General features: G+C 32.5%; 2 protein-coding genes across 2 annotated transcripts; both read left to right on the top strand.

Moving 5' to 3' along the window:
* On the top strand, positions 1-1,772 carry LOC133171577 (neuronal acetylcholine receptor subunit alpha-7-like). The gene has a single exon (XM_061306345.1). It carries the CDS (start codon positions 8-10, stop codon positions 1,370-1,372), a length of 1,365 nt encoding a protein of 454 aa, XP_061162329.1. The 5' UTR covers positions 1-7; the 3' UTR covers positions 1,373-1,772.
* A 3,231-nt stretch (positions 1,773-5,003) lies between these two features.
* Positions 5,004-6,833, top strand: LOC133171534 (neuronal acetylcholine receptor subunit alpha-5-like). Its single transcript, XM_061306299.1, has one exon. The coding sequence runs from the start codon at positions 5,004-5,006 to the stop codon at positions 6,348-6,350; it is 1,347 nt and encodes a 448-aa protein (XP_061162283.1). The 3' UTR covers positions 6,351-6,833.
* Positions 6,834-13,854: the final 7,021 nt, after the last annotated feature.

The following is a 13,854-nucleotide window of genomic DNA, read 5'->3' as shown; positions in this document are numbered from 1 at the left end:
AGGGACCATGATTTTGATAGTTTTTGTGTTATCTCTGATTTTCTTACATGTTGGAGAGGCTGCTAACAGAACTGACATTGAGAATCTGTACACCAAACTCTTACTGGGCGTATCAAACACCCAGCTTCTGTCAGACATCCGCCCAGCTCTTTACACGGAAGTGACGGGTTCATTAAGCCTTTTGTCTATCAGTGGTTTAGATGAGGTCTCAGGAACGTTTTCTACTATGGTCAATTTAGCTCTTATTTGGAACGACGAACGACTCTTATGGAGTCCAGCAGATTACAACAATCTAGCAAACATCGTGGTACCTCAAACCTTAGTGTGGACGCCTTCAATGATAATGAGAAATTCTGCAAATAAAGTGAAAAGGCTAGGATTAGAAGATAATGTAGTTACAATATCCAGTGACGGCACCGTAACTCTGAATATTGGTGACTATCTGGAGACGGTCTGCAGTTTTGACGTAACACATTTCCCATTTGATCATCAAAAGTGTGAAATTTTGTTCATCCCGTGGATTTACAACAATGACTCGGTTGGACTTAAACAAAGGAGGAGTGATGTTGATTTGAATTTATATTCCTCCAATGGCATGTGGAATATCGGTAGTACCACAGCGACTGTGAACTACATTGTCACGCCAAGTACAGGTAACATCTACGCTGAACTGAAATATACGATTAACCTCGAACGTAGATCGTCGTATTTTGTTCTCAGTATATTCATCCCTGTCATTATGCTTCTCCTTCTAAACTCCGTCGTCTTCATCCTGCCAACAGACAGCGGAGAACGTGTCGGATACTCAGTTACGTGCTTACTGGCGTTGGCCGTGTTTTTGACTCTGACTGCAGACGTTTTACCAAAGACTTCTGACCCATTATCCATTTTGTCCTGTTTCATGATGCTCCTGGTATTGACGTCTGCTGTTATTTGTCTAACCACAATAATAAGCGTATGGCTGCACCACAAACCCGAAAACTCCCCGATGCCTATTTATCTGAAAAAGTTTACTTTCCTTATGCTCTGTAAAGGCCGTAAAATTCAAAACACAAATGATACATCTGATAGATCTATTGTGTCTGTCGAAACGCCGAAATTAAAAACAAGCGAGTTTAAAGGAGTTGTTCGCCATGCAGTTGTCATGAAGAAAACACAGGCGAAAGAAACAAATAAGGCCCCTCTGAAACCGATTAAAGAGAAGGAGGATGATAAACGACCCCTAGAGAATGAAAAGGAGGAGGACCCGTATACGGAAATGACGTGGAAAAAGTTTTCAGAATTGTTCAATTTTCTCTGTTTTGTTGTTACACTTTCTTTTACGGGAATTTTAGGCTTTATTTATGTGCTAATCGCCAGAGGAAATCTTTAAAAGAAACTGTGACGAATTTGCCCATTTTTGGAGAAAACGTGTTATTTTAAAGCAGGAATTCCAGTGTGGATCAACTCAAACAGTGACGTCACAAAAATGATAGTGATTGGTGATTTAGTCAACGTATTTCTGTTTCAAAATATAACATTTATAGGTTTTGGAGTTAATTTGGTTATTGCTACAAATATGTATGTGCCTTCGGAATGTATTTAAATACAACACAATATATAATAAACTAGAAATAAAGTAAATACGAGTAATATGAAGAAATATCCCATAGTAAATTATCATGAAAACATTGATTCACATTTAAATGTAAGACGCAAATAAAAATGATAAGAAAAAGCTATACTAGAAATTATTAAATGATGTCTTTCACGCCAATATACTGCATGCGAAATACCCCTTATCAAAAAATAAATGAAAACAGCGCTCCTGTTTACGCATTTTCGTTAAGGAGAAAATTGGATTGCTCAATATTTTTTTTTATATCGATCTCTCAGATTGATATGAAAGATAAGGAGTACGATTCACCAGCATTTGAGTCTAAAGATGTAGAAAGATTTAGTGATTTAAATATACATGAAAATGAGATTATCAATATTATCTCTATCCTCCCCCTAAATAAAGCTGTGGTCCTGGTTGTATTAATATAATGTTAAAATCTTGTAAAGAATCAATAGCGAAGCCACGTTATTTGTTATTTAATAAATCTCTTAGACTCAATGTTGGCCATGGAAACTAGCACAAGTTCTTCCTTTATTTAAAAAGTATTACCTCTTTTGAAACTAGTATTAGTACCATCATTATTATCTTTATAATCATCATAATTTTATTAATTGAAATTCCTTAGCTATAAATAAACACGGCTTTTTTTCTATGTACATGTATGTTATACAAATCTTTGTAAATGTTGTATGGCTATTCAAATTTTATTTATGGTGGGAGGATTACGTAAGTTTTTTGGAACTTGTGTCGAATCCCTTTGACATATTGTCAGTAAATAAATATGTTCAAAACGTACTAGTAATTCTGTAAATGTTTGCAATTAATATTTTTGAAAATACGGACAATATTTCATTCATTTAATGCAAGCATAACTTATTATAATCATGACTATATTATTGCTTTAAATGTACATTCCACCAATGGCCCTGGGTTAATTGGTGAATAAACTCATAATATTATACATAAGAGCGTTTTTTTTCAAGTCGTCATGCAAATATTACCCCATTCTCAAGTTTATCTGTAGATACATACAAGTAGAGCTTTTTCAAAAAGCTCACCATCTTTAGCCACAAGCTTAAACAGTAAACTGACCTACCACTATCAGGCCGTATAATTCTTGAAAATTTCTTGGCTTTGTATTTCTTCATTAGTTTTTTTTCTGACATAAGCCCTACCAAGTGAAAAGTTAACAGAAGCTCGGTTGTCTCCCTAAACTTCGACTCTGCTGCAGAGATCATTCGGCAAAGCTCGATATGTAAATGAGGTCAGTACGAATCGGCTTAGGTGCCGCTATTAGAAAGAAGTGCAAAACACGGGAAAAGAATACATACAGGCTGTAATGCTTGCATGCAATAAAGATCAATTCTGTTAACAATGAAAATAAAGTAATTTGGTAATTATTGTAAAAAAAAAAAAATAAAATAGCGTGTTATTACCGTCTTCCTTGGAAGACGGTATAGAGAGTTCGGACTATGCACTCCCTCTCTTTTGTGATTGGTAGAAATTGCATGATGTAAAAATTTTCAATTATTTCATTGGTTGAAATACTGTTCAAGGCAAGGGAGATAATTTTCTGATGATCTAATTTTCGTACGACTTAACAATTTTTCAAGATTTTCAATCGTAAAAAGATATGGCGTTGCATTTCCGACAATTTTTTTTCTTCTCCGACATTTTTTATTTCATTTCCGACATTTTTTTTACATATCCGGAGTTTTTAGAGGTACTCTCACGCCAATTTTAATGTTAACCAAGTAGGTGGAAATGAAATTTTAACAAGATATAAATATTACACTTATTTCAAACATTTTTCAAATAAAAAATATAAAAATACACTGTTTATACATGCAGCACTAAGTCTGATTTTGAAAAGTTTTGTATGAGTTTAAATGAGCATACAATTTTTGTTCCCTAAATTCAATTATGTCCACTGAAGTATATGTCAGTGACTGTGTAGGATTTATGTTGGATATCAATGATTTATTCTTGATTTATTATTTAAGATAAAGTTTTCAATTCTGTGTTCATTGCGGGAAAGTACTTTATGATTAATGTCGGAGATGAAAACTGTAAAATGTAAGAAATGAAAAGCTGAATATTTTTTAAAAAAAATTCCGGAAATGAAATGCTGCCGTAACAACATGACATCTCGTGTGACCTTAGAACTATTTCTTCGCGTCGTCATGATCGTCATTACGTCGATGTGTTCCCGTTTTGCACACATTAATTGCAATGTAGGTATAGAACAATAGGTGTGAAATGCGTTTTTGATAGCAATTATATTTGTTTACTGTCTGGGATTTACCTGGATCTACCTATCTTATCAGCATATTGGGAAAAAATAGAAGTAGAATTTATTAAGTTATTAATGTCTCAACAACCAAGTTTTTTTTTAATTATGTTAAATTTATATTAAATATTAAATTTTATTAAAGACCTAAAAAATTATGCTATTTAGATTTAGGCCTAATAAATGTGAAAATTGTTCGCTCATTCCAAGTAGATTTTTGTCAGTAAGCATACAAGTTCTATACATATTTTGTTATCACATTTTACCCATATGTAGGACTAAGTAATTCTTAGAGTGTTTTTCGTGTGTTTGAGATGAAACAAGAAACTTAATTTGCAAAAGCTGCTAAAACACACTGACTTTCTCCTTAAAATAAAGATTTAGTGTGGTACAGCTGTATAGAAAGTATTAAAACCAAAAAAAGTATTATATGAAAGATTATGTTAATGCCAAAACTTCATTTATATAGAAAAGCGGAATCTTGGACTTCGAGATTTTCATTCTTTGGCATACATAATACATATATTGCATTATGTTGACAATAAAGCACACAGAATATACTTATTGTGTAGACGAATATGGCATAACTAATTAATTAGTATGTACTGTATAAATTAAGTAATCGAAAAATTATACGAGTTTTTCTGTCATTGTAATAAAACGGACATGCATCTGCATTTCTAACAGAAGTACATATATAAGTGCAAATACATGTAAATGACTACCAGTATTAAATACAGATAACAATAGAGAACTTTCCAGGCTTGTAAAACTTTTGATTTAATTCTTCTATAGATGTTAATGTTGATATGTGCACGTGTACCATTTATACATATTTCCCATATTCAATAAAGTTCAGAAACTAAGTTGACCTTTTTTAAGTCGTTATACAAGGCATTATGATATGAATGTGGTGTTTGTCTGGAACTTACCTAACACGCTGTCACGATTATTCAATAGCCACTGATTTTGTTTTGTTTATTGTTTACATTTTCCAGCCAATGGTATACGAGAATGCTAATTGTAAATTTGCTACTTATATTTTGATGAACTTTAAACTTTTTTCCCGTTAAATGGGCTGCTTAGAATGATTTACTGAAAGTAAAAAATACGATGTTATTTTTTCGTTTATTTATCGGTTTTCTTTGTATATCGTTGGGGAACTCTGTAACAAGAATGGACCTTGAGAATTTGCAGTCAGCAATATTCAATTCCAGCACTTCACAATATCTAACAGAAGTAAGACCTGAAGCCCACACAGTGATACGGGGGACACTGCATCTACTGTCTATAGCTGGACTTGATGAAATAACTGGGACTTTCTCCACCATCATCAGCCTCTCTTTGACATGGAATGACGAACGGCTATCCTGGAATCCCGCGTCACATGCTCTTATCAAAAACATAACAGTTAAACACAACAAAATCTGGACACCTTCAATCATTGCTAGAAATCCTGTCAAAAAAATCACAAAACTAGGCTTGCAAGAGAGCAGTGTTGTTTTATATAACGAAGGAACCGTTCTGTTAACAATTGATGACTATTTGGAAACCGTGTGCAGTTTTGATGTTACTCATTTTCCATTCGATGTGCAAACTTGTAGCATTATTTTTATGCCATGGATTTACAGAAGCCACGAAGTTGATTTTCAACAAACACAAGATGATGTTGAATTGTCATTTTACTCCGAAAACGGTATGTGGGAGATCCTTGGATCAGAGACAACGGTGGAGTATTTCACGAAACATTCCAACAAGTATGCTTCTTTAAAATATTCCTTCAAAGTGAAACGACATCCCGGATATTTCATATTGGGTATTTATGTGCCTGTTCTTATGTTGATGTTATTGAATTCAGCTGTTTTTATTTTGCCGACAGAAAGCGGTGAGCGTGTTGGTTACGCCATTACGTGTTTACTGTCTCTAGCTGTCTTTCTGACATTAACCTCAGATGTGTTACCCAAAACATCGAAACCCCTCTCTATTTTGTCGTGCTTTCTTATGCTCTTGGTGCTCACCTCAGCTCTTATCTGTCTCATGACAATAGTAAGTCTATGGCTCTGTCACAAAGACGAAAATTCACCCATGCCTTTATGTCTTAAAAGAATCACCCATTTTCTGTTGTGTCGGGGCCAGAAAACTAAGAATGTTGATATGCAAGTAAATGAAAAGGATTCCATGACAGAGTCGGTGAGGAATTCCGAGGAAATGAGAAATATGGTAAACAAGACTCAACAGAATGGGAAGAATGCATCACTGAAGTTAACAAGTACCCGGATAATAAGAGTTAAGAGTCTCGAGAAGGGGCTAATAGAAAATAAAAGTGAGAAAAACATATACAGCAATATTGGCTGGAAACAGTTTTCAGAAGTATTTAACTTGATTTGCTTTATCTTGACAATCTCAATTACGGGTACCCTGGGGTTTCTTTACGTTACCGTGGCTGGAGCAAATCTTTAGGATTAAGATTATCTCACCCAATTGCGTAAGTAATTATAACCTTTGACAATGTAATTACATTCTATTGTTATGGTCACGGTGAGCTTTAAACATTGACACTTTCAAGCCCAGGCTGGACACGGTTTTAGGGATTAACAGATTTTATGCGGTGTAGATGTATTATCGTATAAATACACAGAACAATGGATCAATGAGTTATGAACATGTTGTAATATAATCGAGAAAACAAGAAATGTTTGAAATGTGATACTTGGGGTAGAGAAACTTAAAAGTTAACTGACATGTAAGATACAATTATTTGCCATAGTACCATGAATATTGTACAGTTTTAGGACCCTACAGAAAGGAACCTTTGAACAGAATGCTTTAAAAAAAACCTTTGTATACATGTACGTATGCATGTATATGTGGGTTTTTGTTTTGATTAATTAAAGATTATCGTTGATACTACTTAATATATACTTTAGTTTTTAGCAGCGGGCGAGTGGTTTTTATTCTAATACATAAGAATTTGATAATATTTACTCTAAAATTACTATGTATGCTATCATAATTACTAAGTTTTAATCCGCCAAAAATTTTTAGACTTTGAATCACTGTCAGGATCAACAAGCCGGATTGTCATGTGTTTTGTAAAAACCGATTTTAAAATACTTGTTAATGCCTCTTTCTATTTCATGTACCAAACATGTAGTTCTAGGGAATAAACAAGTGTAAAATGAACGAACCTGTCGCTGTGTGTTGATTTTATAAATTTTAATATGCAGTGATCTACTATAATCATTGATTTGAAAATTTTATTTTAATGTAAGATACATGTCATGTGTATATAATGGATTAGGTAGCAGAAATATATATATGTAAGCTTTCTCCTGTATATTATGTTACATTATTTTACAGTTGTAAAACTTCGATGAGAGAGAGAGAGAGAGAGAGAGAGAGAGAGAGACGTGGGATTCCAGCAAACTTATATAAGTAAAATGCGTTTTTAATTTTTGTTGCTTTTATTGGATATCACCTGTCGCGATATATGCTAGATGTACATTGTAGTTATAATACACCCAAAAGTAACTTTTTATTGAATAAAACATCACGTCCAGTTTCTCGTTGTTGTGAAGGTCTCGAAGAAAAAACAATAATTAAAAACTCAGCTGTAGCTTAACATTAACAGAATTGTTACAGGGTTCCAGGTGCTAAAGTATTAGTGTATAAAACAAGCTAATAATAAATAGCGGATAAAAGTTAATAATGAACGTTTTATTTTCGATTGAAAATCAAACAATTTGAAATTTTGACAATTTTAAGCATTAAAAATTTTTTTTGTTTCTGAGATTTTTTTCCGACGGCTGTTTTAAAAGTTAACGAACTAATTCTTTTGTGGGTGCGCTATTCACATGAATTCAATAAAACTCTGCAGGGAACAGATATAAGTCATGTATGTCATTAATATTAAGTTGAAATATGCCTCACGGAGCAAATCACATTTTTGCATTTTTTATTATATGGACAATGTTGTGAAGTTAAAAATTTCACTGTTCTCTTGCGCATAAAGATTTATTATATTCAATTTGTCGGTCGCTACAATATTTATCAAACGTCATTTTAGGAAAGGGGGAGTTTCGATAAGGCCGTTTTTCAAATTTTATGAAATTTTGATATTTTGTAGAAAAACTTCTAAACTTCCTAAAAATATGAAAATAATTTATGTTACGTATTTTCCGGTCACGTGATAATTGAAAATTTAAGTATACCCCCATTTCGTATATTTTGGGAGTAGACATTTTCATAGGGGGAAAGTGGATTTTTTAACCGTCAAAATCGTAAATGAAATAGGATAAATATGAATAAAGACATAAATTAACCAATCTCAACAATTTTTTACGGAAAATGGTGTTTATCTTATGCGAATGTTTTTTTAAGATGCGATATTTTTCTGGTCTGTCAAATGTTACTTTTCTTTAAAAGAGGATGGATTTAACTTATGAAACGTAAACATATATAGAAAGATTTAACATCATAATTAATCGACAATTTATACATAAACTTTATAATCAATATTTAACATTTTCCCATATGAAAAATGCAAATGAAAAGATATGAAGACATGAGATAGGTGAATGTAAAAACGTCATATACAGGTATATGCACTACATTTTTATCAATAAGGTTACACAACTACATGTTTTATAAAAATATACCTTAATATCATAAAACTGAAATTAAATAACATGTTTTGAAATAAAAAGATTAAAAAATAAATGCAATTTTATATACATACATGAATAAAAAGTTTACTTAAAAGCATCATATTGCTAGGTATGCCAGTACATTGTAGGTGCAAGGTAAGAAAAATATTTTATCTGACGGCCGCCACATAACTATCCGGCGGTCGCTAGAAAAATATATTTGGCGGCGGCCAAATAGTTTTCCTGCGGCCACCACATAAATGACTGGCGGCGACCAGAAACTTATCTGTTGGCCGCAACATAAATAACTAGAATCCGACAAATAAGTTCCTTACGGTGTAGACATGTAATCTAATAAAACATAAATCTAAAGTTATGAGGTGAAGACCTTATGAAGTGAATTTTTGTATGAAGTGTAGATTTTATCTTTGCTAATAAGGCATGAAACTCCAAGATTTGACTTCAAAGAGAAGTTGTAGATGTCGTTAAGATGGCTGGGGGGTTGTGGCCATTTTCAGACTATATTGACCTCCTTCAGAAGAAGAGCTCCATATAAAGATATACAAAAATGATCAAATTTTAAAACAAAAATTTATGAAATTTTTCTTTGCCAAATAATAGTTGACAGCTTAAGATATCATATCTAAAAAATTAAGTTATATCTGATGGTTAATTTCTTGACCCCCCAGCCTCCTTAAAGGCAGAGATTTTAAGCACCGCCTTCAAAAATACCTGGTCTGTGTACCTCTGTCAATCAAGTGCATTGAGGTATATCATTGGGTGCTACAACTTGATTGGCAAAAACACTACAATTTTATCTGGCGGCCGCCAGATTTTTCAATGGCAGAAACTTATCTGGCGGCCGACAGATAACATATTTTTTTACCTTGCACCTACTGGCTTCTGTATATTGCAATGTATTTGATAATATGAATGATATTGATTACAGTCAAAAATATTTTATCATGATACGTAATATGATGGAAAAATCTATAATGCATTAAATTTTCCTTCTCATTATGAAACTTATAAGTATTTGCCCACATAGATCTGCATTATGTTTTCAGCATAACTGAGAGAATCCCAGCCAGGACTTATTTCCTCTCGCTTCTCAAATCTCCATAGATACTTAAGTTTCTACACCATTTCTAGTCACTTCTCATTTAGAGAGTTCTAGAATTCATTATATATGATTTGCTAGAACAGAGCGCAGTTCGAAATACATGTGAAAACGCCAAAGATACGTGTTTAATCCGTAATCAAGCAGACATATGCCCCTAGACATCCAGACTTAAAACAAGCCACGTTTCCTATATCAACCACACATAAATATATGGGCGCCTCTCTAGCATGTCGGAGCGTGGATTTCTATTTACAAGAAAGTCAAAAATATAACTATGCATGATAAATAACGTTAAGGAATGGACTTGCTCTAAAACTTATTTTTTGTTCAGTCAGTCGAAAAATGTAAGAAAGATGCAGCATCTGAACTATGTCTGGTAATGTGCAATCCTAGATGCATCATCAATGCAAGTTTGGTCACGATGGGGCTTATAGTTATATAAGAATGAGACCCGCTTCAAAATCTTTAACCTGCTCACTTATTAATGAAATGTAGGTCATATCCAGCGTCTGAAGCAATATAGTAGTGTGCATCATAAAGCAAGTCTGGTCAACAAGTGCTTTCAGCTGCTCTGCTCCAAAAACTTAAACCTGCTTTTAAAACATTTACTTGGACATTCTTTGGCTAAAAATCCAGCATCTGAAATCTGACTGGTGACAAGGAAACACGCTGGATCGGGTGACTCTGAATAATATAGGGCATAGATATACTTGAAAAAAAAAATCTGCTTCAAAAACTTTTACCTGGAACACCGATACCGACGGTATTACGAAAGCTCCCCCAACTTCAAGGAGGTGAGCTAAAAATGTGACGTTAACGTTATACGTTGGTGACAAAAAAACTGTCGAAATGAAGATAGGATACGATAATGTTTTCTACTGTTAATATAATCGAGAATCTTCTTTGATTAAAAAAAAAAATGCTACTTTTGGCCGAGTATTTTAACACAGAGTCAGATCAAGAAACCAGGAGCTTCTAATTTTAGATATGCAAATTTTATGCAATTTTCATTTTTTTTGGATATGAAGTGCACACGCGACACTCATCATATTTCAAGAAATTAGTGTGCAGAGTATATCTAATTACTGAAAAAAATTAGGTGAGTGTCCCTCATGCACTTCATATTCTAAACATCGATTTTTAAATGCCACCCTCTTATATTTTCCCATAAGCCTAATGTTAACGGATCTGAGGGTACATCTAAGTATGTATCAGCTACGGTGTGAATTCATCTCATATTAACCTTTGAAATGTAAATAACAAAAGTTAATATATTTTTCTTGAATTTTAAACTAGTTTTGAAAAAATAAATTGAAATTTATTTTTATGAAAAAAAGTGGGTCGCTGAGCGACCTTATCGAAACTCCCCCTTTTGAATTAAAATTCGAGAAGTAATGGCTGCTAAAGCACTATGTGCAATGCATAAGAACAGTCAAGAATGGCGACGTCATTGAACGTCTTGGAACACCGAGCTGTTAAAAAGTCATAAAATAAAATGCCCAGATGAGACTAAAATGGTTTTAGATATCGCTGTTGATCACCTACACGTATCGGAGACCATAGTGTTCAAATGGTAGCAGCTGTTTGAGGATGGAAGGATTGCTATTTTTGATGGTCAACTCCTGCGATACCTCATTTTTAAAAGAAAAAAAACAAGAAAAATCTATAAAACTGGAAGATATTTAAAATTATTAAAAAGAATACAGGTTTCGAATCGTCACCTAACGTCAAAAAATTTCCAGAAGTTATTCCGTAAATCAATTAAAGATAACAATTTAATAAAAAATGTGTCATTCTTCAAAGTAGACAATGTAAATCACCTTGTCCGTGAACTTTTCGTATGTATGAAAGCTTGTTATCACTCAAATGTCGACGGAACATATACTGATGGAATAACTAACAAATTGATATTCCCCTTAAAGGAAATGACCGGGAAGTGCAATCTTGTAATGGCACAAAATGTACAGAACAGTTACCTAATAATCGAATAAACTAATGTACAAGTTAGATTTACTCGAAACACAAATGAACGAATTTCCGTTTCGGAAGTTAAAGAAATTCTTGCCAATATAATAAGAAAACTCAAGTCTTGTCCAATGAACCATTGCACAATGAACCGCGATAGGGGTCATGTAACGCAAAAGAAGAAAAACGTCTGATTTTCTAATTGACATATGTAAAAGGGTTCGTTGAATAAAAACGAAGTTGATCCTTGCTTCATTGTTGTATTTTATTAAATAATAGTAACCATGATAACAGTAGAGTAGAGTAGTATAATACAGTAGACCCTGTAATAACAATAACAATTATTAGACAAGCTAAAAATACACATTTAACTCTATTATAGTATATCATCATTATAATAAATCTCATACTTTATAATTCATATTCTCTTTAAATTAAATTGATATAAAAATAATTACCACTTCTTTATCACAGATCAATTTATCATAAAAAATAATTCCTTTATTAATTTAGTCATTTAAAATAAAAAAAAATCATGATAATTATCAAAATCATTATCTGATATTAAATAATTCTAAATCAAATAATCTTATATGATTTCATATTGAACATTAACACAAATACAATTTCATGCATTGAACATAACACACATGAAATTTAATTCAACATAAAATATAGACATGCATGACAAATACTCAAAAATAAGTTCTGTCAACACATACATATAATGGAATAACACATAAACATAAAACACATAAATTACCTTTAATATGGTCAAAAGGTTTGGATGTACATATGGAAAGTTATACTATCATGTAGCTGTGACAGTCCTATAAGGAATGCATAACAATGAGTAATCTCCCTTTGCTGCTATAAAAATCTTTAATAATAATAACTGCTTTATTTAATGAAAAGTACCTAGGCTTTTAAATTGAAAGAATTATTTAAACTATATATGAAACAGAAGATAAAATTCCTAATTTTACTATTAATCACATTACAGTTATACAAGTTATTGATAAAAATAGTTTTACAACTTTAGACTTATTTATTCATTTCATTCAGTCCTACATATATATATAATTTAATTCTTGAATTAGAGTGAAATGTCTGATAAAATATTTATACTGCTCATTTACACAATCTCTCAAACTTGCATTCACCATTCAAACACCTTTTTCACTCACTTTCACGTAAACATACAAAATCACAATCATACATGAAAATAATATTAAGAACAGACCTGAAATTCTGGAATTGAACAATCAAAGAAAATAAACTGCTACACCCCAAATCGTATGAAATCAGGAACATCAAGACATCCTGTCAGTTTGAACACAATGACTGGTATGACCAGTTCTAACCAAAAATAAACTGCCCACAAAGAGATTTTCCTCTAAAAACCTCGACCAATGAAATCTCACTGATGGGTTATTTCATAGGTCACTGACCTCTCAAAGTTTATTACAATAAGGGAAACTTATATTTATTTATACTAAAGTAATTCCTAAATAATTGTATCTTCTAAAGTATGATATACCTTAAATAAATAATAATTTGCTGAAATACAAATATTAAGTTAAATTAAATAAATTTTCTGTAAATAATAATATCAAAATTATTTTGTAGATAATATTACTAAACATATCAAATAAACACAAAATCCTAAAATACTAAAACTATATACACTTTTCAAATATTTACACTTTACCACACATATTTCCGCCATATTGAATTTCCCCAAGGAATTTTTAGAAGGAATAGATAAAGATATCGTTAAATCTGCACCAAGTCAGAGTTGCCATGGTCGGATTTTCTCCAACCCATTGTTACAAAAAATAAAATATATAAATACTCAATATCGACGCAAAATTCGGCCTGCCATTTTTAATTATAAATTTGAAGCGTATAGAGTTTGTTTTCTGTATTAAAATGGCTACAGAGGTTAGAAATTCATACTTTGGACTTACAAATTGACTAATTTTCAATGATGAAATATGGAGATAACGAACAGTACTCAAGCTCAAAGTCCATTAAAACAATACAAATCAGGAGCAGAGCAAACATGGACCTCAAAAACATCAGAGGTGGGATCAGGTGCCATGGAGTAGTGAGCATCCCCTGCTGACCGGTCACACCCACCGTATGCTCCTTGTCATGATCGGGAAATAACGGAAAAATCCGTCGACAATTCAGTGTGTAAATAATAATGGCCTAACAATTAGTATGA

This window comes from Saccostrea echinata, unplaced genomic scaffold (assembly GCF_033153115.1).
Source record: "Saccostrea echinata isolate AGI-Se365-2 ecotype Australia unplaced genomic scaffold, CSIRO_AGI_Sech_v1 ptg000054l, whole genome shotgun sequence".
NCBI classification, from domain to species: domain Eukaryota; kingdom Metazoa; phylum Mollusca; class Bivalvia; order Ostreida; family Ostreidae; genus Saccostrea; species Saccostrea echinata.
The sequence above is the reverse complement of the archived record's forward strand: the minus strand, read 5'-3'. Positions and strand labels throughout refer to the sequence as shown.

Excerpts from the sequence above, each read along its gene's own strand:
- LOC133171577 (XM_061306345.1), top strand. The coding sequence starts at position 8 with ATGATTTTGATAGTTTTTGTGTTATCTCTGATTTTCTTACATGTTGGA.
- LOC133171534 (XM_061306299.1), top strand. The coding sequence starts at position 5,004 with ATGTTATTTTTTCGTTTATTTATCGGTTTTCTTTGTATATCGTTGGGG.